The sequence below is a fragment of the Uloborus diversus genome, chromosome 7 (assembly GCF_026930045.1).
Source record: "Uloborus diversus isolate 005 chromosome 7, Udiv.v.3.1, whole genome shotgun sequence".
Classification (NCBI taxonomy): Eukaryota; Metazoa; Arthropoda; class Arachnida; order Araneae; family Uloboridae; genus Uloborus; species Uloborus diversus.
Genome location: NC_072737.1, coordinates 110008640 through 110035991, shown reverse-complemented (window position 1 = coordinate 110035991; position 27352 = coordinate 110008640). Strand labels below are relative to the sequence as shown.

The 27352-nt window shown below is 34.5% G+C and overlaps 1 protein-coding gene across 1 annotated transcript; it reads right to left on the bottom strand.

Moving 5' to 3' along the window:
- Positions 1-17: 17 nt before the first annotated feature.
- LOC129225913 (probable 28S ribosomal protein S25, mitochondrial) lies at positions 18-27238 on the bottom strand. Its single transcript, XM_054860445.1, is given in 5 exon segments — positions 18-254; positions 9028-9118; positions 26222-26328; positions 27010-27104; positions 27107-27238. Coding segments are annotated over 5 exon segments (561 nt in total). The 5' UTR covers positions 27173-27238; the 3' UTR covers positions 18-52.
- Positions 27239-27352: the final 114 nt, after the last annotated feature.

Here is a 27352-nt window from a genome sequence, read left to right as displayed (position 1 = left end):
TTGATGTATATAAGTTTATTATTTAAACATACACGTAAAATACTAAAATAGTTTACAGACAATGGAAACCTTTCGGTGGATATATACTATTTTCTTTCCTATACTTTCCAGTCATTGTTTTCGGCAAAGGAACAATTGCAGGACAAGGAACTTGACCTGGTATTTCGCACATACAGTGCCTTTTACGGCCGCTTCCAAATTCAGCTATTTTTCCCTGAGCATCCAACGTGTCTTTCTGTTCTTCTGCCTTAGCCCTAAGAAGAATTTAATAAAGACATGATCAACAAAGGAGCACAAACAAAGAGATCCTTCAAATATTTTCAGTTTATCAAAATTAAAGAACATGTGAAAGTAATTCAAATTACTAATTTTGTTAAAATGTGATCATTATGCACAATAGAAAGTCCATTTGAATTAGCATAGGAGGGGAAAACTTTTGAATGGCTATTTGATTGTTTATTGCTTTTTTTTTTTGGGGGGGGGGGCTCAAGCACAAAAAAAAAAGACTCACAAAATTATAATAAATAATGTCGACAAATTTTAAAAAACTACCCTGTGAAAAAAAAACCCTTCTAAAGTACAGACTGAAATCAAAAAAAAGGTTCAAAAACCAGTATTACACTCTATAACGATTGAGACGAAAATTGGTGGATAGGAAAACAAGCACAGAATAGTAAATGATTAAATTCTCAGAAAAATTGAACAAATTATGTCAGAGTTACAGTAACAAGTTCAATAAAGTATTGACCCGCCTCTAGCCTGGATACAAGCTGAAGCACGGCGTGGCAAACACCGATAAAACTCCCGGAGGGTGTCCTGCGGTATTTCCGACCAAATTCGCTCCAATTGTTGAACGAGGTTATCAACATTCTTTGCCAGATGCAATTGCCATCCCATCATATCCCAGACATGCTCGATGGGAGAGAGATCTGGCGATCTGGCAGACCACGGAAGATGTTGACAAGCTTGCAGACAGTTCATTGCAATACGTGCCGTATGTAATCTGGCATTGTCCTGCTGAAAACCAGCCGAGGGTACTGCAAAAGAACAGCAGCGAAACAGGTCTTAGGATGGCATCGACGTACCACTGTGCAGTAAATGTATCTCTAATTGCGACCAAAGGGGTCCAGTTATCAAAGGAAATGGCACCCCAGACCATAATGCCTTGTTGAGGGCCAGTGTGGCGTGCAAAAGTGAAACCAGGATCCCCCTTTGCCCTGGGTGTCTCCAAACACGTCATCGATGATCGTCATGACACAGTTGGAAGCTGGATTTGTCGCTAAAGACTATATGTCCCCAGTCGGCACCATTCCAACCTGATCAAGCCATGCACCACTGTAATCTGGCTCGGCAGTGTTTAGGCGTCAGAGGCAGGTGGCGTAACAGTCGGCACGAGCGTAGATTTCGTTGTCCCAACCGTCTGTAAATGGTCATGATGGACACTAGTATTTGAGTTGAATGTCTGATAGTTCATAGGGATGAAGACACGGGCTATCACTCTGTCAGCACGATCTGTAGTGATCCTAGGATCCTAGGTCGACCGTTACCATCCTGACGCTGAACTCTGCCATTTTCCACTCCTTCGAATCGCCGCATCACTTCCACTCAAATGACGAGTGATGCTCGGATTTGACCAACCGGCTTCTTTCAATCCAATGATACGACCTCTTTTAAACTCTGACAGTTGCTCGTAATGAGCACGAACGATGCGGTAAGGCATTTTTAAGTTGTTGAAAGGTAATCTGAATCGCAATCAAACCGAAAGTTTTAACAACTGTTGAAGAACTGCTCTTTATATACATCTGCTAGTTGCGCAGTTTTGATGCGCTGGAGATCAAACTATTCATTCATTGGACACCAAATTTTAATCATTTGCATATCTGGTCAAAACACTCATGCATACAAAATTTCAAAGCAATCGGATGATTGCTTCTTGGTGCGTCGATTTTTTTGCTATTCGCAACTCCAACGAACTATAGGAGACACTGCAACCGGTCTAATGGCGGACAAAAAAGGTAAAACAAACAAATACTGAAACTTATAACTGGATTTGAAGCTTAATGAATGACAGTAATTTTTCGTCATGTTTATGAGAAGCTTTCTTTTTTATTCATCTTACATTACATTACATCACAAACTGTCTGAAGCCAGTAATTTACTCCAAAAAAACACGTGGAACGGAATGTTTTACCTTTTTTATTGGTGTTGTTAATCACCGTAAGGTAGCGTATTCGAGCTCTGGAGTTGCGAATAGAGTGTACTTGAAAAGTTTATAAATCCCAAAATCCACAAATCTATGCTTGCTTAAGTTCAGCCTTGAAATTATATAGTTGACTTGGTTTTAAACAATGAATTTTATATATTTTTTTTCCTTTTTGTGTTTAGGAACTATTAAAAAAAAAGCTTTGACCGCTCACCAATGACAGAGTAAGAATAATAAAGGATAAAAAAAATAATAAAGATAATATTGCATAATGTAGCAAAGCTTTTACAATGTCACAAATGCATATACATACAGTAAGGTTATAACTTAAAAAAATATAATTAAAAAAAAAACATCTGGACTGGCGATGGGCCCTTTTAATTTGAATGCGGGCAAGCTGCGTTCCAAAGATGTTTTCACAATCCGAATTGTGATAGCATCTTAGCACGATAGTAGCGAGATAGCATTTTCTTCACCGGTTAGTCTTCGTTGACGCATGACAAAACTATATTATAAGGTATGAACCAACCTAAGGTCATCTAAAACAATCAACATTGCTCGGTCCTTCAACATCTAAACAGCATTCATCCCAACATACAGTTCACTATGGAGAAAGAGATCAATAATCAGCTACCCTTCCTCGATGTTCTTGTGACAAAAAAGGAAGACCACCAGATTTTACCGAAAACCCCCACACACACAGACAGTTAACTTCAAAAGAACTCAAACCACCACCTGAGACAGAAGAAGGCTGACATCAAAACCCTTACTCACCGAGCAGAAAGAATCTGCTAAGCTCAACTTTTTAAGGAGGAGCTGAAACATCTTGAGCAAGCATTTCTAGCTAATGGATTCACTACATGGGAAATTGGAAAAGTCCTTCATCCCAGGAAATTTCAAAGAAACGAACAGGCGACTACCCCACCCGAACCATTAGGGAAAGTGTGCTACCCTATCTGCACAAAGTTACAGACAGAATTGGAAAACTTCTAGAAAAATACAACATTAAGACCATTTTCAAGTCCACCACTCAACTAAGGAATTGTTATCATATTAACAATAATTATTTCACAGTAAACAGACAAAACATTTTGAAGAACCTTCTGGAATTCACCACGTTCAGATTGGTAAAATTGTAAAAATCCTTTAACCATAAAAACTGACGAATTTTCGTAAAAATTACAAAAATCTGGCAGGTAAGAGTGAATTACATATAGGGCCGGATTTGCCTATAAGATAAATAAGCCATAGCTTCGGGCTACTGACTTTGAAGTGGGTCCGTAACTCGCAAAAAAATTGCATGATTTGTTCCTTAAAAAATGAAAAGTGCTTGAAAAAAACTAATTTTATTTTCAAGTGCTTGAAAACCTTGAATATTTGGAAAACGTGTGGCTACAAACCTGAAATTTAAAAATTTCTAACAAATGGTAGGGGGAGGAATGCCAAAATATGTCAAATTCAGCTCCTTGCTACATCCTGCATCAAAAGTGTAAAAATCATGGTGCTTACGTTTTTAACATATTACTTGAAATAAATTTTTGTGACTCCAGATGTTTCATATCTTGCTATTTATTTAATCCCAAATGCAGTATTTTGGAAATTCTTTTGTAAACCATGGCTGTGGAGTCCATCTCATTTTGGGATAAAAGAGTCAGATTTGGAGTCGAAGGTATTTAGTTCAAAGACTGGGAATTAGTCATTTTCCTTACAATCCGCAATTCTGCCAATGTTTGCGGAGTCAGACTTATTTTGGGATAAAGGATTTAGAGTCGAATATACAAAAGAGTCGGAGTCTGTCCTTTTTCCTCCGTTTATAAATTTTTGCCAAAGCTACGAAGTCAGGGACTCTGAGTTTGACTGATTGTCGAGCATAGGATTCGGAGTCTGAGTCAGGTGCCCAAAATTCTCGGAGTCGGAGTTGGGTTCAAGTTAGGAATCTACATTGACTTTCAGTTTCCCCCTTAGGCACTAATTGTAAAGGACTGTTCAATACTGAACGGAAAATTGTTCAAATCCAAAAAATATCTTATATACATGTTTTCATCTAAAGCTTTTTCCTACAAAGTTTGTTTCAAGCAAATTCTCCTCTAAGTTCGGAATTGCCCTGAATTTCCCCATAGGCGCTAATATTAAGTTTTTTTGAACTGTTCAAAATTGAACGAAAAATAGTTCAAATCAAAAAGTGGGGTGTAGGAATGAGGTGTCCTTGCCGAGATCTTTCGAATAAAAAAAAATTTGTTTAAATCAAACTATTCACTCAAAAGTTATAAGGGGGGAGACAGAGACAGACTGACATTTTTCCCCATCTCATTCTCAATACCCTACTTTCCAATTTTTAATTTTTCGATATTTATTTAATTATTTTTTTATTTTTGACCCTTTTTTTTCCACGATATTTTCAAGATGCATTAAGCCTTCTTTAATGCTTTTTTCTTCTTTCTCTAACTTTTACTGGGAAAGTAGGTTAAAAAGGAACCAGAACGTCAATAGCGGTCAAGTAAGGATAATAAGCAATTTGGATTGCTCAAAAAAAAAAAAAACAGCCTGTAGCAGAAATTAATGAACTTTTTTGATACATAATCAATCAGTAAATAACAATAATTTTGTTCGATTCCAATAAACCATTCCTCACGAATGACTGAAAATTCTTGATCTTGAGTACAGTCAAAATACACTACTGGCCATTAAAATTTCTACACCAAGAAGGTGACATGGTACAGACATGAAATTTAAACAGAAAGAAGATGATGTGATATGCAAATGATAAGCTTTTCAGCTAGCTTTTCCTTTAAACAGCGCAGGCGCTCACAACGACACCTAAAATGTGTTTAAATGAGGAAATTGTACAGCCAATTTCTCACATTTGAATTCATTTTGAACGTTGTTGCGTGGTGGAAAATTGTTGTGATGCCTCGTGTAAGAAGGAAAAATGCGTACCTGCCTTTGATAGAGGTCAAATTGTAGCCTACCGAGATTGCGGTTAATCCTATTGCAGTACTACTGCTCGCCGTCGGTCAAGATCCAATGACAGTTAGCAGAATGTGGATTCGAAGGGTTCAGGATGGTAATACAGATCGCCGTGCTGGTCTCAATGGCCAGTAATCACTAGAAGCCGAGCGGACAGGCATGTTATCCGCATGGCCTAAATGGATCGTACAGCCACGTCATGAGCCTTGAGTCAAGAAATGGGGTCATTTGCGAGACAACAAGTGTCTACACGAACAGTTTCGGCGACGTTTACAGCAGCATGGACTGTCAGCTCGGAGACCATGGCTGCGGCTAATATTGACGCTGCATCACAGACAGGAACGCCTTCGATGGTTTGATCAGCGACAAACATTGGTGTACTAATGATGAGACGTCATTTTTTCTGATGAATCTAGGTTCTGTTTACAACATCATGATGATCGCATTCGTGTTTGGCGTCATCGTAGTGAACACACACTGGCAGCATGCATTCGCCATCGTCATACTGGTCCATCCCCTGGCGTGATGGTATGGGGTGCCATTAGATACATATCTCGGTCACCTCCTGTTCGCATTGACTGCACTATGAACAGTTGGCGTTACATTTCTGATGTGTAACGACCCGTGGCACTACCCTTTATTCGAACCCTGCAAAACTTTGTTTCAGCAGGATAATGAACAACCGCATCTGGCTGGGATTATGCAAACTTTCCTTGATACAGAAAATGTTCAACTGATACCCTGGCCAGCACGTTCTCCAGATCTCTCACCAATGGAAAACGTCTGGTCAATGGTCGCTGAACAACTGGCTCGTCAGCTAACGCCAGCCACTACAGTCGACGAACTGTGGCACTGTTTTGAAGCTGCATGAGTGTCTGTACCTGTACATGCCATCCAATCTCTGTATGACTCAATGCCATGTGTATAAGAGCTGTTATTGCTGAAAGAGGTGGTAGTTCTGAGTACTAATTTCTCGGGATCTATTCACCCAAATTTCTTGAAAGTTTAATCATTTGTTATTTCTAACATAATATACATGTCCAATAAATATCATTTTGTTATCTGCATTTCTTTCTGGAGTAGCAATTTCAATGGCCAGTAGTGTATATTACTTGAAATTAACCTCAGATTCGAATATTTATGTTTCGCCAATCTAGTACAATTCATTCGTAATATATCTACAGCAGATTTTTCGAAATAAGTTAAAAGTAGAGTTCATGGCTCCAGAGCAAATGAATTTCAAAATGTAATCCACCAAAATGAGGCTGCTGTCATGTGCTTGAAATGAAAGCTGAGTATTTGCAGTGATATTCCCCATTTAGGAATGAAGATGTATGAAATGAAATAGTATATAGCACAGGGATTATATCTTGCAATGTGAATGAAAATTCAATTATGGAGACACCAGAATAAAAAAAAATGTCACCAGCTTTTTTTAACGGAAAAGAATGTTGCACATAATTCTCATAGAAGTATAGAATCTATAAAGTAAATTCATAACAATATCCAATTACCATATTACCCTGCATTATTTGGCATGCCACAAAATATTCAAGGGTCACCAGATTTTCACTAACACTTACCTGGTTTTTTCCCGCATGCTGGAAAAATCGAGGTTATGAAAAAAATAACGCTACAAAAAATATGTGTTCAGCTTAAAAAGTAATATAAGGTATTTACATGTCTTATTATTAATAAACAGTTTAATTTTTGTAAAATAACAACTAACAATGTCATTTGTTATTTTAACAAAGAAATATTAAATAACAAATAATTACATAAAAATTAAATTAAAACTAAGCAAACATTTAAGCAGTAAGTTACCGCCCCTTCTGAGCCAGTGTTAAAGAATTTACCACAGCTATTTAATCAATAACAATTAAACTCACCTCTCCAAAAGGAAGTTAAGATAATTTATTTTAAAAAATTATAAATGATTCACAGTAACAATGATTGCTTCTGAATTGATTACTGTATTGGCCTATAATTAAATCTGTTAATAATGAACTACTATAAATACCAAGCACATATTATATGCAATGCACAATTGAAACTGAATGGGGGAAATTTGATTGGGAAAGATTGGGGGAAAACCTCCAATTATCAGGCATGTTGGAAAATTCGAATTTCCCGGCATACTGGTCAACCTCGCTTTTTCAGCATGCCGGATAATGCGGTGTAATACAGTATATGAACAAGCATTGCTAATATATTTCTTTTTGGACATAAACCTCAAACTTAGACTAGGTTTTAAATGCAAAAAATCCAAGTGTTTCTTTACCAAGTGTATTTTCTTCAGCTTTTGTTCAATTTTACTTAAGCAACAGCTGGTTACTGAGAACATAGAGCATACAAGAGTTTTTAGAAATGCAGTGAAGCACCGTTTATACATTTCTCTTTTATACGTTTTTATCAATTATAAGTTTTTAAAATTGGTCCCAGCAAAGTCTAATACACATTAACCTATACCTATTATACGTTTTTTCGTTTGTACGCTTTTTTCATACAGTTCCTACAAAAACGTATAAACGGTGCTTCACTGTATTACCTTCTGAAAAAAGTCTTAAATAATTATGTTCAGGGATTAACTTTAACATGTAAAAGGATGGAGTTTGTTAACTCTCAAAATTCCTGAAAAGGTCCTTGTTTCTATCATTCTAAACCTAGGTTTTACATCTCTAACTGGCATTCATTTTTCCACCCACTGCAATCCTGAAACTACATAAATCATCAGTCGCTCCGTCAAGACTCTACCATTCTGCCAAGTATCTCAGAGGACAGGGGATGGGAGATTTCTTCTCTGGATTATTACTAATTCGCACATATAGTTTTAAATAGTGTTATTTCAGAACTATCAACACCTTTTACTAGTCATTTTATCAAGAAGAACACTATTCCATAATTATAATAGATTCTACTTTTTTAGTTGATACAGGCTACAGCTTTTAGTACAATGAAAATGAGTTGGTAGAAGAAGTTTTTTTTCCAACACATTCTCAACCTGATTTCCACCAATCAGGGCACAAAAGTTCTTCCTTGCAAACCATTTTACTCCAGGTGCTGTGGACGTTTCCGATTCTCGGCACTCTTTGAAGAATTAAAAATTTTTTTCACAGCTCCTGAGGCCATCTCTTTTTATATAAATTAATATTGTAGACACTCTGCCACTCCTTTTGCCTCTCTTTGCAGCACCCTAGGGTGCAATCACTTTGGAAACCTATGTTATATGGCAAAATTATGGTTATAGTGGCAAAAATTATTTTCGAAGTCTTGAAAAAATTGAAGATGGCTCTAGCCAATAGAGCATGATACTACTAATGCAGTGGCATACCTAGCATAGGTGGTAATTTGGGGTCTCATCGAACCACCAAAAATAATTAATTTAGTTTCGTAAACATGAAATTCATGCAATTTTCAGAAACAACAATATTTGTGTAAAAAGAAATTTCAAGTAGGCTAATGCACAAAATACAAATAAAAGTGAGGGGGATGTGGGGTTCCCCCCATAAAATTTTCAAATTTGCAGTCTTAAAAATGCATTTTGACTTCATTTTTTCAAAAACTTGCAATTTCACTTCGAGTTTAACCCCTAGAGGGGCGACACCCGAGGCACCCCCCCTCCCCGCAAATTGTAGCGACGCCACTGACTGACGTAAAAAGAAAACTGCAACAAAATTCTGTAAAGAAACAACAACAACAAAATGGTTTGTATTAAATTTTGGATGATTAAAAACTGTTAAAAAAATTTAAAAAGCAAAATTTCCATTATATTTGCACTACATTTTCTGAAACAGAGTTTTATTTTTTCAGTAAAGTTTCTAAGCAAAATTTGTTTTTCTAAATAGATAGATACTCACTTTACAGGTTGACCCAATACTTTAATAAGTTGATCTAAAATTTCTACGTTAGTCTTTCCAAAAATATCCATGATTACATCATCGCCGTTATCTAATTACAACAGAAAGAAAAAGCTTTGTAAATTAGCCACTGACACTGGGAATGCACTACAATAATCAGTCCAAAAACAAGTTCTTTAACAATGAAGAATTATACTTGCAATAAACTGAAATACAGGTGGTTCCCCGTTAAATAACTTTCAAGGGACCACAAAAATTCATCCATAAGTAAAGTGTGTTGTTAAACCGAATTTCTTGCAATTATTCAAAAGAAAGATATTTTCATCCTTAAGACTATCAATCTGCACTCGTGTCCAAAATTATCCTTACATGCATAAATTCACGAATTTCTCAGAAACTGTGAACTATGAACTTGCGATTTTTTGTGGAATGTTACATAACACTATGATGTATAAATAACAAGGAAAAAAAGTAAGCGCATCGCATATAATATAAAATTGTTGCATGAAACATGAAAAATGGTAGTAAAATGTGGAAAAACAATCTCAGAAAAAAAGGAAGAACGCAGAACACAATTCAGCCTTACGGTTTCAATACGGAATATGATCTCCCCTAACTTGTACAGTACCAGGGGTCTGTCCAGGATTTTTCACAGAGTCCATTTTTTTGTGAAAATCAAATAATTTTATAAAAAATCAAATTATTTCGCAAAAAAAAAAAATTGTTAAAACGAAATTTTAGAATTTAGAGATGGCACAAACTGCATCAATTCAACTTAAATTTAAGTGTTTTCCTCTTCTATGTCGAGAATATCATTCTGGAGTGTTTTTTTATATCGTTCTGGACATTTAGTGAGGGGGGGGGCATCGCTCTCTCAAGTATCAACATTTATCTACCATTCTACATTATGTTAAATTATACTAGAAACATTTCTGTACAGTATTTAAAATATTTGTAACAAAAAAAAAAAATAAATAAAATAAAATTCAGACAAGGGTCAGCATTTTTAACTTTTTGACCCAAGACACTCTTAAAAAGCACAGAATTTCGCTTAAAACTTATAAATTCCGTGATTTTTACAAAAATAAAAAGATATTTTAATTGTTTACCTCTTAACAAAGCAGTGGCGCCGACTCCATGGGGCTTGAGGGGGCCCGAGCCCCCTCAAAAATATTTTTGAGGGGGCAGAGCCCCCCCCAATAAATCAAGAAAATTATAAGTTACATTATGCTTTCTAAACTCATAAATTTATCTTTTATTTTCCTTGTTTGAAGATAGTTTACCTTGTAAAATATATTCAGTAATGAGTTAAAACAAATAATTATTACGGTTGTGTAAGCAGGTTAACTGAAAACGAGTGGTGCGAATGATGATAGTGTTACAGTGCTGCGAGTACTGTAAAAATTTGTCCCAGTGCGCGAACTTACGGGTCAAGTCTGTTGCCGGTGGGCAGCGCTGCGGCGCGCTCACCTAAGTGTTGCTGATCTGGAAAAATATATATGAGAGTTTGATTTGTATATAAAATGGGAGGCGTGATAGTTTTGAATACTTTTGGGAATCGTGTTTAAAAGAAAACTTTCACAAAATGATGATCCTTCCCTTCCTCGGAATCGACGTGTACCAAAGAAGTATGAAAACAATGAAGGCAGCTCACCGCACACTTTCAAAATCCCAAAGGAAAACATTTGACTCGCGCTACTTATGCGAAATAGCTATAACACGATTTTTTCTCCAGTATTCAGAGCTAACGCGAATTCCTCACCGCAACACGAAAATTCTCGGAAGGGAATCGTGGTGTGTTCGTATCAGCTTTGTTATTGGGTACTAAAAAATTTTTTTTTCATGAATGTATCTTTATCCTTTTACCATCGCTGAGAGTAGAAGTTCCCTTTTCATTTTAAATGCGAAAGTAAATGAAATATAATGACACCTAAGAGCGCTGTTTCATCTAAAGTTTGTGAAGATAAAAAGAGAAAGTTTCATGACAATTAAAGAAAAGCTAGAGCTTCTTGAAAAGCTGATGGTCAACTAAAAAATGCGTTGAAGGTAGCACGAGAATTAGGTATGAGTGATTCTTCCGTACATACAATTACAAGTCAAGAAAAGGAAATCCGTAAAAATTCACCGAGTAGTGTCTTGCAAAAATTTATGAAAATGGAAACTGCTCATGTATTGTGTACGAATATCATTAATGGATCGACTGTACAGTACAACTAAAGATGCATTTGCTTTTCTTACTATATACTGTGTCTACCGTATACCGGTTTATTTTTTCTCTTTCCCATTAATCATTGATTTTGTACATCGTAGCAGTATTTTATGTTGAATAAAACGTTTTTTTTTTAAAATACAAGTAAACATTCAGTTCTTTATGTAAGAGACAGTAATGTACACTTAGTTAAGAGATGGTTTTTAACAGTTTGAGGGGGTGTTTACAAGTGTCTAAAATAATTAGGTACGTTTATAAAAAAAAATTACACATACCCTTTTCCACAACGCGAAAATTCGACCTACGCGAGAGGTCTTGGAATGCATCCCTCGCGTAAGACGGGAGTTGACTGTACTACAAGGCAATATACATAGAGGTTTGTAAAATGGTGCAATTTTGCATTATTGGGCGATTTACATCAACTGGACGCACACAGGTCATTGCAGTTGAACAAGAGTGCTTGCTTTTATTAAACAGAGGTGAAAGAGAAGAGAACATTTTGAAAAATCAACTGAGTTTTTCAAAAATGACCTAGACATTGAGAGACTGCGTTTACACTTGAATATGTTAGCCGATGTCACTAATGTAAAAACAACTGGTCTTAAAAAGCATGCGTAAATTAAATTTCCTTTTTACAAAAATACTGTGTGTGCTTGTATTTATTTCTTCCGTTTTTCGAAGCCAAAAAATATGTGTCGGGCTTGTCGAGTTTTCGAGGTTCTAATGTTGATTATATGATTTAAAAAAAACTTTAAAACTCACTATTTTTCATCTCAAATTTAGAAAATTTCCTGCGGCATGCCCCCTTTCCCCCGATATTTCTTAAGTCGGCGTCTTTGGCAGTGCCCTTCAATGCAAGTCAAGCGCCCTACCTTTTCCATGCCTAGCTACGGCACTGCATGACTCCCCATAAAATAGAACAAAAAATGTCTCTTACTAAGACAAGTGACATGATCTAGTTGAACCAGAAAAATTTGTACACCAATTTTTGGATTGTTTTACTTTGAAAACGCCATGCCACTTGTTTTTTAAATTATACACACCAGAAAATATGTAAATTGGCATTTTCAAGGCACAACAATCGACCTTTATTTGGGGGGGGGGAACCTCCATGGGATTACATAACCCCCTAAACCCCCCGTGATGACTGGGCCAGCCCCCCCAATAATTTTTGCAAGTCGGCGCCCCTGTAACAAAGCGAAATAAACATCAAAAATTCGAAAAATCGGAATCCCATAGCGGATGCAAAGAGATCGCAAATCTCAAAGTGAAGGCATCAAAAGTATAAAAACGGTTTGTAAAAGAAATATTTTTGATAAAATTATTTTAAAAATTGCATTTTAGAGTCCTATGATAAACATTTCATTAATATCTGTAGACACAGTTGAAGCAAAAAAAAAAATTAAACCATCTATATTTATCCTCATAAAAGAAAATGGAATTTTGCTTTAAAAACTTGAAATGAGAGTTCTAACAAAAATAAAAAGACTTTGCATTTATTTGCATCCTAATAAAGCGAAGTTAGTTTGAAAAAAGAACAAAATATGATTCTCATATCGGATGTTAAAAGATTGCATTTTTCAAAGGGTAGAAATCTAAAGAACAAAAAAAAAACGGTAATTAAAAGAGTTTATTTAAAGTTAATCATCCTTGTTAGCATCGAAAAATCAAAACCCATATAATTTTCTCCCAAAATAACAGTTAAACATCGCACCGCACCTTAAAAACGCAAATATTAACAAGCTGGTAAAAGGATGAGAATTTTTTCTAATCAAGTCATTATAAAGGTTCAACGCCAGATTCTAAGTGGTGATAATTTTGAAGTTAGTAACCCTATCTGAAGCGATCATATTTTCCCCCCACCCTTACTATACCTTTGCAGGTTTAAGTTCATTTCGCAGATATATATTATTATTGTTTATTAAATCATGAGCTGGGAGAAAAGTGCTTACCAACGCCTTTTCAGAAAAGTTTACAACAGCACCGCTGCTAATTAACTGTGATAAAACAAACAACAAGCATTACATTTATTTGTCAGTAGCAATTAGTTATCGTTTGCAGGAACATCGCTAGAGTGCCTTTTTTTTTTTTGCAAAATTAGACGATTTTGTATAAGCTGATCCCTTTAATTCGACTTCAGAAAGGTTCCAAAAATTATCGGTTTATACACAGAAATATGCGTTATTTTGCTTTCACATTTGCTCTTTCAATAAACAATTTGTGAAAGATCCGATCTTGTTTATCAGAATTTTGTGAAGGGTCCGTTTTGGTTGATCGGGATTTTGTGAAAGGTCCATTTTGGTTGATCGGGATTTTGTGAAAGGTCCGTTTTGGTTCATTGGAATTTTGTGAAGGGTCCGTTAACGGACCCAAATATCCTCTGGCCAGACCCCTGAGTACACACATATCATAACGTGTTTCCATGCTGCAATAACCTTGTTAACCACAGTTTGGGGACTTAAGCTCCACTCTTCAAGTAATGCCATCTTCAGAGCATTTACAGTTCGAGGAGGATGAGGTTTACGTGCAATTGCTCTTCCAAGGTAGTCCCATAAATTCTCTATAGGATTCAGATCAGAAGACTTTGCTGGCCACAGTATTTGCTCAATGCCTTCACTTTCAAGGAAGTCGTCAACGAGTGTTGCTCGATGTGGACAAGCATTATCGTCCATAAATAAAAAGTCAGGTCCATATACATCTCTAAGGCTCCAGGACCACATGCCGATACCTCTCCAGGTTACAGATCCACTGTTAAAAATGTGTAGGGGGTATGTCCATTGATCATTATTCCTCCCATACCATCACACCTGTACAACCAAAATGGTCACATTCCATAATGTCTGAGGAATGATCGTGTTCCTGACTCCCTCCACATGCAAACTCGTTTAGAATCACCTGTAAAACTTAACCTCGATTCATCAGTAAACAGAACATGGAACCATTGGTGTTCACTTCAGTTCTGATGTGCTCTCGATTAATTCTGGCGTTCCCTCTTACGTTGTGCGGACAGTGAAACACATACACTTAGCCTTCTGGCATAAAGGCCTGCGTTATTAAACCTTCTGCATAACTTTGTCGTGATACAGCAGTTCCAGTGGTGGCTACAAGCTCTGAGACTAACTGCCGAGCAGTAGACTTCCTATTACGATAGGCAGTTAGTGCCAAATATCGAGCTTTGGCAGCAGTTGTCATTCGTTTAAGGCATTGGCCAGCCCTTACAATAGTTTCCTCGTTTTGAAACTGTTTCCATAATGTAGAGACTATCTGTCATGAAATGTTCAGACATCTGGTTACTTTCGTGATACGCTGCACTGCTTCTAAACGGCCAATGAGCAAGGCCTGATTAACCTCTAAAGTTAGGGAAAGCTAAGTCTCATTTCAGGGGCCACCACCTTTGTTTTTAGTGTATATTTTTTAAAAATTCTACGCACATTGAAACAAAACTCACTAATGCAATATGTATTATTTTCAAAAACGGCCAAGCAGACTTCCGATTAAAATTTCCTCCCCCCCCCCCTTCTCCCAGCCATATTGAACTTTTGTACATTAGATATTTTTGTTCCCGTTCGCAACAATAAGGGTGGATAGTTGTTTCAGATTCATCACGTCATATAATTTATTAAGTGCGATAAAAGTATATTGCAGAATGTTGGGGCACATTCCACAGATGAAAATAGCTTGCTACCATATTTTATGAACTGTGTCTTTACTTTTTACTAAAATTTTTATTTTAGAGTTTTAATGTTTGAATACCTTTTGAAAATACATTAATAAGCAGAAATTGAAAATTTTAAGTCATTTATGAGCCCCCTGTTAATTTTGAGGGGAAGCTCATGCTTCCCATGCCTTTTGGGTAATCAGGCCCTGCCGAGGAGTTCTCACTTCATAGATTCTTCCAAATGATACTTCAAAGGCATAGCAAACCGACTTGAGCCCGTACTCCCTGAAATCAAACATTATATCCCAGAGATTAACTAAGTTATTTGTTTTGCGCAAAGAGCTTGATTACGCATCGGATGATGTAAGTCTTTGCATATCACACACTCATTTGATAACTTCTGATTAAATAATGATAATTAGGCTAGTTTTTCACACATTTTCTGCAAAAATGGATCACATTGATTGGACATTTCATTGAACATCATTAATTTTGTATATGTAAAGATAATTTTGGACATGAGTGTATATTTGAATACTTGGAATTTTTATAATAAGGTAAAGTGTTTTAAAACTGATATCCAAAAAGCAGATCGAACAGCTGGTATCTTAAAATAAAAAATATTTACCAATTTTCTTAAATAATTTAGAAAGTGAAATGAATAAATACCTTTGTGCCACAAAATGTCCATAAAAAGAAAACTTAATAATAAAAGCACAAATATTGCAAAAAATTGCAGACATGTGTTTCAGGGTTTCAAGAAATCCTTCTTTCAATGCAAATAATAATAATAATAATAATAATAATAATATTATGAATTTAAAATCATCTGAAAGGAGCAAAGACTGGAACAAAAGACAGTTTTAATAGTGGAAATTGGAGATTAACAAAACAACCAAGACAAAATGAAACAGAACTGAAATTTATTACATAATTCCTATCAGAAAAAAAATGTTACTGAAATAAATTTCTTAAAAAATTTGTAAGCAAAAACGTTCACCAGCTCGCAATGTTTAAGCAGTTCCTTGGAATCCCGAAACATGTGTCTGCAACTTCTTGCGATACTTGTACTTTGATTTAGTTGTAGTTTCATGGTTAGTTAAGAATGAGTATTTCTTTCCTCTAAAGAAAGAAAAACTTATTCTCAATTATTTCAGAGAATTGATAATGTTTTAAGTATTTGTTTTACTTAAATATGTCAGCTTTAGGAACTGTTTTTGGGTATCAGCTTCAGGGCACTTTACCTTACATTTATAAGGTTGGTGTGGTAAGATTGGTCTCATTATCAACAAGACTCTTCTCTGTTAAGAATATTGCCTTTAAGTTAAAATTTACACACATATGTTTTTCTTTTGAACTAATTCTTCTACTTTTCACTCAAAATTCAAACCATACAATTCAGTTTCTGAAAGCACCGAGATTGAAACTTAATTCATTGTCAATGTCACTATATGCATGGTTTCTAAGGTTTAAAAATTTTGGCTGTTCATTTTTTACCAAATAAACTGATACTGTTGGGGTTGCCACGTTCTTACTGGAGATAGAAAAAATCATGGAAAAAGTGGCTAAAACCATCCTGGTAAAAAAAACTTTTTGCCAAAGTGGCAAAAACAGTCAGCTTAATGTGGGGAGATATAACTAAATTTCAGCTTAGTTTTACCTCAAAATAACCAGTAAATAATTTTGAAAAAATTAATTATTTATTTATTTATTTATTTTTTTAACTTAGACGAATGCATCTTTGAAACAAGAATATAAATGTTAAGTCAATTACTCTTTTAGTAAAATGCTTTTTTAGTTAATACTATGAATGCAGATCAGAAAGAATTGTAATAACAGTAAAAAATCTAATTGGTTTTGCTTTAAAGGTTTGAACTATTATACAGTACTCAGGGGCATGCACAAAAATTTTGGGGCCTGTCAGATATGACTTTTACCCCTATATATTGTTTACGCCTACGCTCCTACATATATTTTGCCCTTGTTTTAAAAATATTGGGCCCCCTTTTCAGGCTCGGGCCTGGGCCAATAGGTGTCCCTCCTATGCACGCCCCTGACAGTATTCCCAACAGGGCATTAAAGCAGAGGTTTTGGGAGTCAACTCCACAGAACCTTTTGTTTTAGCACATTTGCTGTTAAAACATTAGAAATTGGAAGTGAAACAAACTCCTACTGAATTATAACTTTAATAGTAGAAATTATTTAAAATATTTAAATCTCCTCACATTTTATTGAATTTTCAACAACAGAACACTTTTTTTTCCAACATTGCATAGCAAAAACAAGTTTTGAAGCATCATTACAACCAAATTCAAGTTCTTGTTCAAGAATTATTAAAATCTGTTTTAATTATTAAATTAAAATAATGAAATATTCATTTAATATTCTGATTAAGTCTTGATTGCATGATGTACAAAATTGTATGGTTTTTTTTTTTTTTTTTTTTTTTTTTTTTTTTGTCCAATTTTTTAGTCTTGCCTACTTTTGCCAGGTTTTTTCCTGTTTTTACCACAGTCCGGACAAAAGTAATATTTTATCTGCAAAACTCCTAAAGAAAATCTTACATTGGGAAACTTTTAAATAATTTTGCTGAAGAAAAGCAAAACATATTTGAAGGTTTAAGATCCTCAAAATATCCTATGCACAATCAATAAACAGATTTGTATTTTATTTTAGAGCAAATTATTTTAACATGGTCAATATTATTACAGATCTCATTTTGGTAATCACAAGGGTTCTTATTGATAGTCTTAAAATGTTAATTTGATTTGTTTTTCTAAACCCATAGGTTGAAATTTCAATAATTCTAAGTGCAACAGCCGAAATTTCTTTAGCATGTTTTCTTCAAAGCCCTTTTCGCCCAATGAATTACAGAAATTAAAATTAACCTCTTTACTGTGAGAACTTCTTCGCCAAAAAAGGTCCTTTTATGCGTAAACATTTTGAAGAGAAATGTTCACTTCCCAGCAATGCATTTGGTTCCGGGACCTCCTGGGTTGCTACTCCTTTCGTTTTACAAAGGAGCTTCTGCTTGATCAATCTAGCCATTATGGGGATCCAGCGCGCGATGGTTTCTAAAGAGTGGGAGGGAACGTTGTCCCTGAGGTGCAAGGGGTAGGTTGACGATGACAGCTGGAATGTATTCATTTTGGTTTTCTCTTTTCTTAGGTTTGTTCTGGAAACCATTTTGAAATTCTCCTAGCTTCAAAAGGACCTCTAAGCATTTTACTACGAAATTCCGAAATATTTACTTATATTCAGACAGACATTATATATTCTGTAAATGCTAATCAAACTAGTTTAGTTATTGAAATTTGCTGTTTAACTTTTAAAACTGCGCAATTAAATCAATTTAATTTAAAAATTGAAAAAATAAGATTAAAATTAAAAAAAATTTGATGGAAGTTGAAATAACTTTCCCTTACCACAAACTTTAACATGAAATTCTTTATATTCTATGGATAATTAGATTGCTTATTAAAACTGCGAAGCTTAGTATTTGCTACATGATTATACTATGATAAGCAATGTTATTTTTTTACAAACTAACGGTTTGCAGTTTTGCTGCATAAATTTTATAGTAGCCAAAAGCTGGGGCATTAACTTTCATCACGTATGACTTGAGTCACACCCATTTACTTGGGTGTGCTACTGTTTCCTTGGTTCCAACCAACTTAAAACCAATGTTTTCTAGCAATGAAATTCAGACTGAAACATTTATAATTTATCCTGTTCTATATTAATAATTTCAAGCCGGTAAAAAATTCAATAGCGATTGTATTTTTTTAAGCGATAAACTTGAATGCTTCGTATATGTTATATTGTCATTCGGAACCGACGTCTACAAACTTACAATTGAAGAAGAGTTTGCTTACAAAATGTAACTGTAGATGGGGCAAACCTAACCTCGCAGCATTTTGAAGGCTGAGCAGATCCTAATGATAACATCACGACGCTGTCAAGTTAGGTTTACCTCAACTGTAGCTGAAATCAAAATCAAATGCAAGATCCGACTAAAATATGGGGAGAGGGGCGTAGATAGACTTTGATGCTCCCCCCCCCCCCCCCCCGTAAAATTTAAATTTCAACATAGTGCTTATTTTTCTGAACGTACGCCCTCATACTTTTTGCGCCCCCCCCCCCCCCCCGCACCGCAGGGTTGTCATGTGCGCCACTGGATTTAGCCATTGGCTAAATTAAAATCTTAGTCACTTGGGAGCATTTCAAAAGCAGGAGCCGTAGGCTACGGCCCAGTTCCCAGATGGTAATTCTGATTACGCCAGTGACTGCTATAATACCTAAGCACTAAACTGATTTTTCTTTCAGCCTTTCTCGACCCGCGGGCCGGCAACATCTTTTTAAAAGATCCCGGACCGGTCAGTTTTTTTTCTTGCCTTATTTATTATTATTTTTTTATATGAAAAAAAAAAAGAAAATGACTCGCAGAACTTGAAAAATCTGCTAAAAATCTAATCTGACCGGAGAATCCCCCCCCCCCTTTTTTCTCCTTTTCTTTTTATTTTTTGTTTTTTTTTTCTTTTTTTCTCAAAAAAAAGGGAAATTTTTGACTTGCGCATTGTTGTGGAAAAAGTTAGTGGGCAGTCAAGTTTTTTTTTTTTACTACATATTAGAGATTTGTTGCAAAACATTTTATAGCAAAGGTTGTAGATAGCTAATTGTTGTAACAACTATAAATAAGTAAGTGAGCATTTGAGAAAAATCAGACAATTTTGAAAATTAATCACCAAATTCATGCAAAAACCGTTACATAGGATATTATTAGATTTTCACATTTATTTCTTTATTTGTTTTTGAATAAAGAATTTTTAATTTGTTTATTTCACAGCTGCGTCACCTGGGCTTCAATCGGTCTACCTCGAAAATAAAAGTTATGTCAAACGATCAGGCTAAATAATATTAAAAATCTTCAAAATTTCCTGACAAAGTGAGAAAAAGTTACCAAAATAGAAATTTTTTAAATCCTCCAATTATTGAAAAAGCCTCAAAACAAAAGGTAGAATTTTTTTGTTCATATTCGAGAAAAAAAAACGGCAACAGATCTCTCTTCTCAATGATTTTCGTCACGCTACTAATTTTTATAAAATCATTGTTCAACAATGACCGTAAGCAGCAACGAATTTCAAATTGAAGGCTTACCTACATTTTAAGATTGAAATTAGTTAAAAACAGTTGTAACTCGCGTTCTAATCACCTTGGGACATTGGAACAAATGATGCAGAAAAATCAGTGGTTTCCATGGATATTTTATTCTAATTTTTGTGAGTATTTTTTTGCCCTCACATTATAGAAAAACGCCATTTTTGGATCTAATTAGAATTCAAACGGGTTTTTTTTCGCGTTTGAAAACTCCCTTACGTTCTTTCTTGGGTGCCCGAGTACCTCCCTGCCAAGTTGTTCGAGATCCGACGTAAACTGTGGATTTATATAGGGCGCCATACACACACATATACGTATATATATATTGAATGCTTTATTTATATAGATTTTAAATCGAGGACGAGCAAAAAACCCTGAGGACCGGCAAATTTTTCCTCCTTACTGGTACCCGGTCCACCCAACCACCAAGCAGGGGAGGGGAGGGCCCACAAATAAAGATGGTGACTAGCGACTCAAGTATTGTTGTTGGGTCGTGGGAGTAATTATTCTTCCGGCGGAGATAAGGGGGGGGGTTATTTGGCTAAATTGTCATCTGCGCAGTTTTCTTCATCAGAAGATTCTTCGTCATTAGAATAAATACTATAATCAAAGCTGTCGTTGCTCGAATAATCTGCGTCTGACATTATGAAGCATATAAGTATTCGCAAAGAGGAAAATGTTCTAAATGCATCGAATGTTCAACAAAGAATGAAGGCCTTCTCGTTGTAGATACAACAATGTAGCTACTGTGAAGTGCGCATGCGCAGCCAGTATACACCTTATCAGTCAGACATTGCACCCATGAAAAGCAAGAGCAAAGAGTTAATCCCCTTTCAAAAGAAAACCTGAACTATTGTAGAAGAATCAACGTGGGAATTCGTGCTTGAATGAGCATCAGAATCTAGTTTCTGTGATTAAAATTAGTACTCGAAAAAGATCTGGGTTGTGTTAGTATATGTTTAAACTAATGCACATATATTATACGTGTATATATAAGTAAGAGGGGAAAGCATACATTTTTGTATTTTTATCCTTTCTTCTTTCAAACTATTAAAATTTGTTCTTGTTTCTTAATTTTTAATCTTCATGGCTAAACGTCTCAAGTGACGGCGAAAATTTGATCATGATAAAAACTAAATTGCTTGGATTCGGTTGCAACATTTGTTAAAAGGGAGGAGAATAAAAGGGGGAGGGGAATAACGAAAAGAGCGTATAAGAAGTATTCTTCTCCTAATATCGATCCAATTTAGCGATCGGTTGCAACATTTGATAATAAGCATCATTTAATTTTCTTGTTCATATTTATTGAAAAATATATCGTGAATTGTAGGAATATTGCTTCGTTTTGAATACATCCAAGATTAGTAAAATAAATACCTTTGTGTCAAAAAGTAAAATAAGAAGTGACACAACGTCAAAAAAGCACAAATTACAGATTACTCCAGACACGTGCTTCGGCGTTACAAGGAAACGCCTTTTTCAATGCAAAAAAAAATGAGCTTTCGGATGTCTTTTCCCTCCATAAGCTCATTTCTTTTGCGTTGAAAAAGGCGTTCCTTGTAACGCCGAAACACGTGTCTGCAGTAGTCTGCAATCGTGCTTTTTGACGTTATTTTTTATTTTACATTCTAGATTGTTTACTATATGCAGTAGAACCTTGCATGTCCGAATCTTCGGAAACTCCGAACAGATTTTTTTTTTTTTTAATTTTATGGAAAGTATTACCGGAAGAGAACTAAATGTGTTAAAGGGAAAAAAAAAGAAAAAGAATTTTTCAGCACATATTGATTTGAAACACATTGAAAAAAAAAAAGAAAAAAAAAACGCAATACAGGATTACCTCATTTACCTTTAACTGAAAATATTAAAATAAACTTTACTTGAAATTTACTTTACATTAAAGATGTTTTGTGGTGAAGAGACAGGTCAAGTTTTTACTGGTGAAGTGATGATCCTTTTGACGAGGAAGAAATACTATTCCTAAGGTCTCATAAACATAATGTCTGTTCGTGAAACCTAGAGTCTTTTACTATGTTTCACTGATTTTAAATATTTTTTTCCTATAGCAGAACTATATTTTACTTTTTCAGCTTCAGAATGAAAAGTAAGAATATTCTCTGATCAATTTCTTCTAAAACCAGTCATCTTGTGTTGAATGTATACTAGAAATAAAAATGGGATTGAATATTTATTTCGTTGAAATGGAAATTTCTCTGCATAGGTATTCGCTGCAATGAGATTTTACTGTATTATTTAATGATTTTTTTTTATCATTGATTAAATTTATTATTATTTTATTTATTTATTTATTTTTTGACATTTTTTTTGACTTAAGATTTTCTATTCAAATTCACCAGCTGTTAGTGAATCTTGCTATTATAAAACTTCACATTCCACAATTGTGTTTGTGGCAAAGAAAGTAGGGGTAATGGAATGCACTGATACGACAGAGAACCTGTTTCCGTATTCATCTATCTCTCTTGGGAGTGTCTGAAGTCTTTTATTCGCATCGGATTCTAAGCCTTTCTGAATAGATATCTTTTTGGGGTGCAAACAGCTCACACACAACCGTGTTGTATTTTCTACCTTGTCACTCTATAATAGTAAAAGTGACCCGATGTGATAACTGCTCCTTTTTAAATCTTATTTTTTAAAAAAAAAGAAAAAACAGGAAGAACATATTGATTAGAAGGAAAACTACTAGCCTCAACTTGGGGTATGGGACCACAAAAAGCAACAGCATAAGTAAAGGTGGTTTTGAACGACTTTACGTAACAATTTGCATTATTTTTACCATAGAAATTCAAATATTTCGGGGGGCAGCATCCCTTCCCCTTCGTTCTCTTAAACTACATCATTGCAGATTGATACATTTAATTGATTCACGTTATGCCACGATTTTTTTGCACTACGTTTAGTTTTACACAAACTAAAACGCCGCACAAGTTTAGATTCAGCTGACTCTGTAATAAAATAAAAACGTCCAACTAGATTCTCTCTCTGTTTACATATATTTATTAATCGACTAGTATGGGGGACAACTGCCCTCTTTTCTTTTCAAAAGAAAAGGTTCCTATTATTTTATAAAAATTAAAAAATGTAGCATCGAATTGAAAGAAGTACCATATGACCATTAGTCCCAATATTTGAGGTCGTGTCCAGGACATTTTGAGAAAAGGTCTGTTAATCAATAATTACGTTAAAATTAAATTTTTAGAAAAAGTCACCTGTACACTGTACAGGGACCGTCTACCTACCCCCCTCCCCTCAGGTATCTCCAACTTTTTTGTGCACCAGCTGCTTATGTTCTCTCTAATTATATCTTTATCTCTTGCACTCTTGCAAGGAAAGTGACACAACTCAAAATTTGAGAAAAACGCACTAGATATTTATTTTAAATCTAAATTTAATGCTCTTTTTTTGCCAACAAAACTCGCACAATACTTCTGGCATATATCGAATTTCTCGGGTAGAGAAAGAATTTCCGACCCCGCAATGTGATATAATTTCAAGTCGTCAGGATGCATCCCACCCCTCCTAGGAGCTCTGAAACATTTAACTGAGACACCCTGCATATATAATAATGCATCATGTTTCTCTGCAGTTTTTTCAGTTCGAGCTTTACCAGGTGTATGAGAAGCGTTTCGCAATTTCATCTTAAAATAATTAATATTTTCCTTTGAAAACATTTGCAATAAAAAGGTGCAATATGTAATATTTTTCTATTTTTAATATAAAACTTGAAGCACTAATTGATTAATAAGTTTAACATCGTTTAAAACAGCACTAATTTGCAAAAAAAAAAAAAAAAAAAAAAGAAGGTGCAGATAGAAGGGTATTGCAGTGAAGAGGAGGATTGCAATGAGAAACTTGTAATATAAGAAGATGTGAGCTTTGAATGTTATAAGGTAATCAGAATATCCAATAAAGTCCATATCTAAGTTAAAAAAAATTTTCTATGAAAAAGGTCTTCCTTGCCCCCCCCCCCCCCCCCCCCCCCCCCCTCCTTTCCCGAAACATGTAACTGGAGTTTTTTGGTAAACTTGTGCTGTTTCCAAAGTTGTTGATTTTTTCCCCATTTACTTTTTAGTTCAGATATTTATTTATTTCATACTAGGAAATTTATTCAGATCTTGACGGAAAGGCATTCTGTAGAGAAAAGAAAAGCGCAAAACAGATATCGGTATAACAAGTTAGAACTTTATCTTGAGAGGGGTTTGTCGTAACAGTTCGAAAATAAATATATTTCAGAAGACTTGAATTGCAAATATCAGTCCAAGTTTAGGATTGATTTTAAGTGATAAGTATTGTAGATTACCTCGAATGTTTAGGGGAGTACTCTGAACACATTGAATTTGCTCTAAAAACCTTTCATACTTCCTCTTCAAGAGTTGATAAAGCATAAGAGTTTCGTGATGGTATTACATACTTCATAAAAAATTATTTAATTAATGGAAAAGTATGCATTTTATACCAATAAGCTTGTATCTTTTTGCTTTGAAAAACGGGCTTGTAACTCCAAAACAGATGACAGCATTTTTTTTTGGGGGGGGGGGGACTTTGCATTTTTTTAAAACCAAAATGGTGCTTTTATTTCATTATTTTAAACCACTTGTAAGCATGATCTTTTTTGCAAATATTAAAAATTTAATTTTAAGGAACTGTGTTGTGTGACAAGAAAATATTCCTCTCAATTCTGGAAATAACGCAAAAAATCGAAAAGAATTAATAATAATAAAAAAAAAAGAGATACATGAAATAACCCACATTATTAGATTAAGTTCATATTCCATCGGACAATAGTGTCACTTAGAGTTCCTAGGGACGCTAGAACCATGAACTTTCATTTTATAAGAGAGATTAAATTTATGATATTTTTTAAAAGTATAATTGACAGGTTATTTATATTTGAACAAATTAATAAAGATTTTATGCTGGGACGCTAGTTATACTTCTATATTTATTTCAGACTAAGATTTCTAATTCAGATCTTTTTGTATTTGATAATTAATTATAATGAAAACTTCATTTTCAGCATTTTGCGAGAATATTCATTTTTAGTACCTAATTTCAATCTAAAAATACACAATTTCTGAGTACACATCCATTTCAAGTAGCGTTAGGATGAACTTACTCATAGCTCTCGAACACGTGCGCCTGTCCAGTGAGCGGAAACAAATTAGATCGACAACTGACTCTCCACCGACTCGCGGTTGCTCCTTTTTTCGGAATTTATCTTAAGACACCCGCGGTTAGTTGCTTCAAGTACTGCAGGAAAGTCCACTGCCCCTACTCAAGGGGCTCGGGCTACACAGTTAAAGGTACATAAACCTCACCCCGAGCTCAGCTCGGGCTACGCAGTTAAGAGGTTAAATAAAAACAATTGCACTTGTGCAAGATTTTTTTAAAACTTAGATGGCTCATTCGGACAAAATAATGAGTCTAAATAAATAGAGATCCTTGTTGCACAAAGAGACAATCATAGAAACTATATTTTAATGAAGCAAATTTAATTATGTCTGAAACAATCAAAAGTCAAAGAAACAAATGAATATCTTAGTGCAGAAAAGTTTTAAAAACAACTTTCAATGCACAAATTCGCTGAAAACTGCAGACAAGTGTTTTGGATGTTCTTCCATCCCAATCTTTGTGTTGCCATTCGTTTATCAAATTTTCTTCCATTCAAAAGCTCACTTTTTTTCTTTTGCATTGAAAAAAGGATTCCTTGAAACCCTGAAATACGAGTCTGCAGTTTTTGGCAAGTTTGTGCAAGTAATTGTTGTTTGATTTTCTTTTAATCAAAAGTCCACTTACAGCAAGAGACTCCAGGGGCATCTTAATAGTGTTTGCCCGATTTTTAAGTGAATTAAAAACCCTTTTATCTAGAAGCACCCTGTCCTTTCTCTTTTTTTTTTTTTTTTTTTTTGTCTGGGGGAAAGGTCACTTAAAATGCTCAAATTCACCCTTTTAAACTTATTTATGAACTTCAATTTTTAAAAAATGTTCAAACACCGGATTTTTTTTCAAACATTAAGTGTTTAAAAAATTAGAAACATACAAAAAAAAATGAACAATTGAAATAAAAATTAAATGCATACATACAATTTAAAATAAATTACTGTACAGTAATTTAATTGATGATAACATTTTCAAAAAAAAAAAAAAATTACCTAGCCAACATCTCACAAATGGTGTTGGGAACTTGTTTTTCATGAAAATCACTTGTACATCTGGATTTTTGTACTGAACTTGACACAAATTCCAATGAACAAAGTCCCTGAAAAAAAAAAACATTTGAGGTAAAAATATTTTAAAAAGAAAAAAAAAAACATATTTTTCAAATTCTATAGTATATGCATTAGTTTCCATTACAATGAACACAATTATCTGTTTCCTTAGACACAAAATTCATCAAACTAAATGTGCACAAACTATGCTATTTTGAAAAAAAAAAAAGTTAAAATTTTGATTTTTCAATTACAAATATGAAACTGAATAAGTGCATCTCTTATTTCTCTTAATTGATCTAGTTTGATTTAATGCACTATTTTGCTAGTACTGAGAACAAATGTTTTAAAATGCATGTTAGATTTATTGGTTGGTTTATGTGAATTTTAACTCAATGAAGTTTAAATAAAAAGTAAACATATATGACCATTTCCTAAAAAAGCTTCAAGGCAGCAGCCTAATTTAATAATTTGTAATGGAATGCTTCAGAGTAATTGCATTATATACTTTCCTATAAATAATTTAGATCTCATAGCAGGCAAAGTCCTTAATTTTAAAAGATGGTTAGTTCAAAATGCAGCTACTTCACGAGTTAGATAATGAGATCAAAAGCTTTACTCAAACTTACAATAATTATTTTTAAAAAAGAAGAAGAGGGGGGGGGGATATTTTTACTACACATAATGATACAAAATCAACAAAGTTAAAAAAAAAAAACACACAATTTAACTTTGCTCCTTGATGATAAGGACTGATTTTTTCTATATTTCTGTTCACAGGCTCGTTATAATTTATAGTCATTATTTTCACATGTTTTTTCTGAAAATTAATTTTCCCTGCTCAAGATATTGTCGAGTTCTTCTTATTGCATTTGTTCCAAGCATGTACGGCATGATTTTCGTTAAATGTGCGTTTTTTACACGTAAAATATTTTAGCGGCTACACGATCGGTTGTTTACAAAATACACGACCAAAACAATGTTAGCGAAGCCATAGTTACAGTGCTTGGAAATGAATTCTTCAAATGAAAAAACTTCTTTTAAATGAATCTTTCAAAAATTTTAAATTTGGAT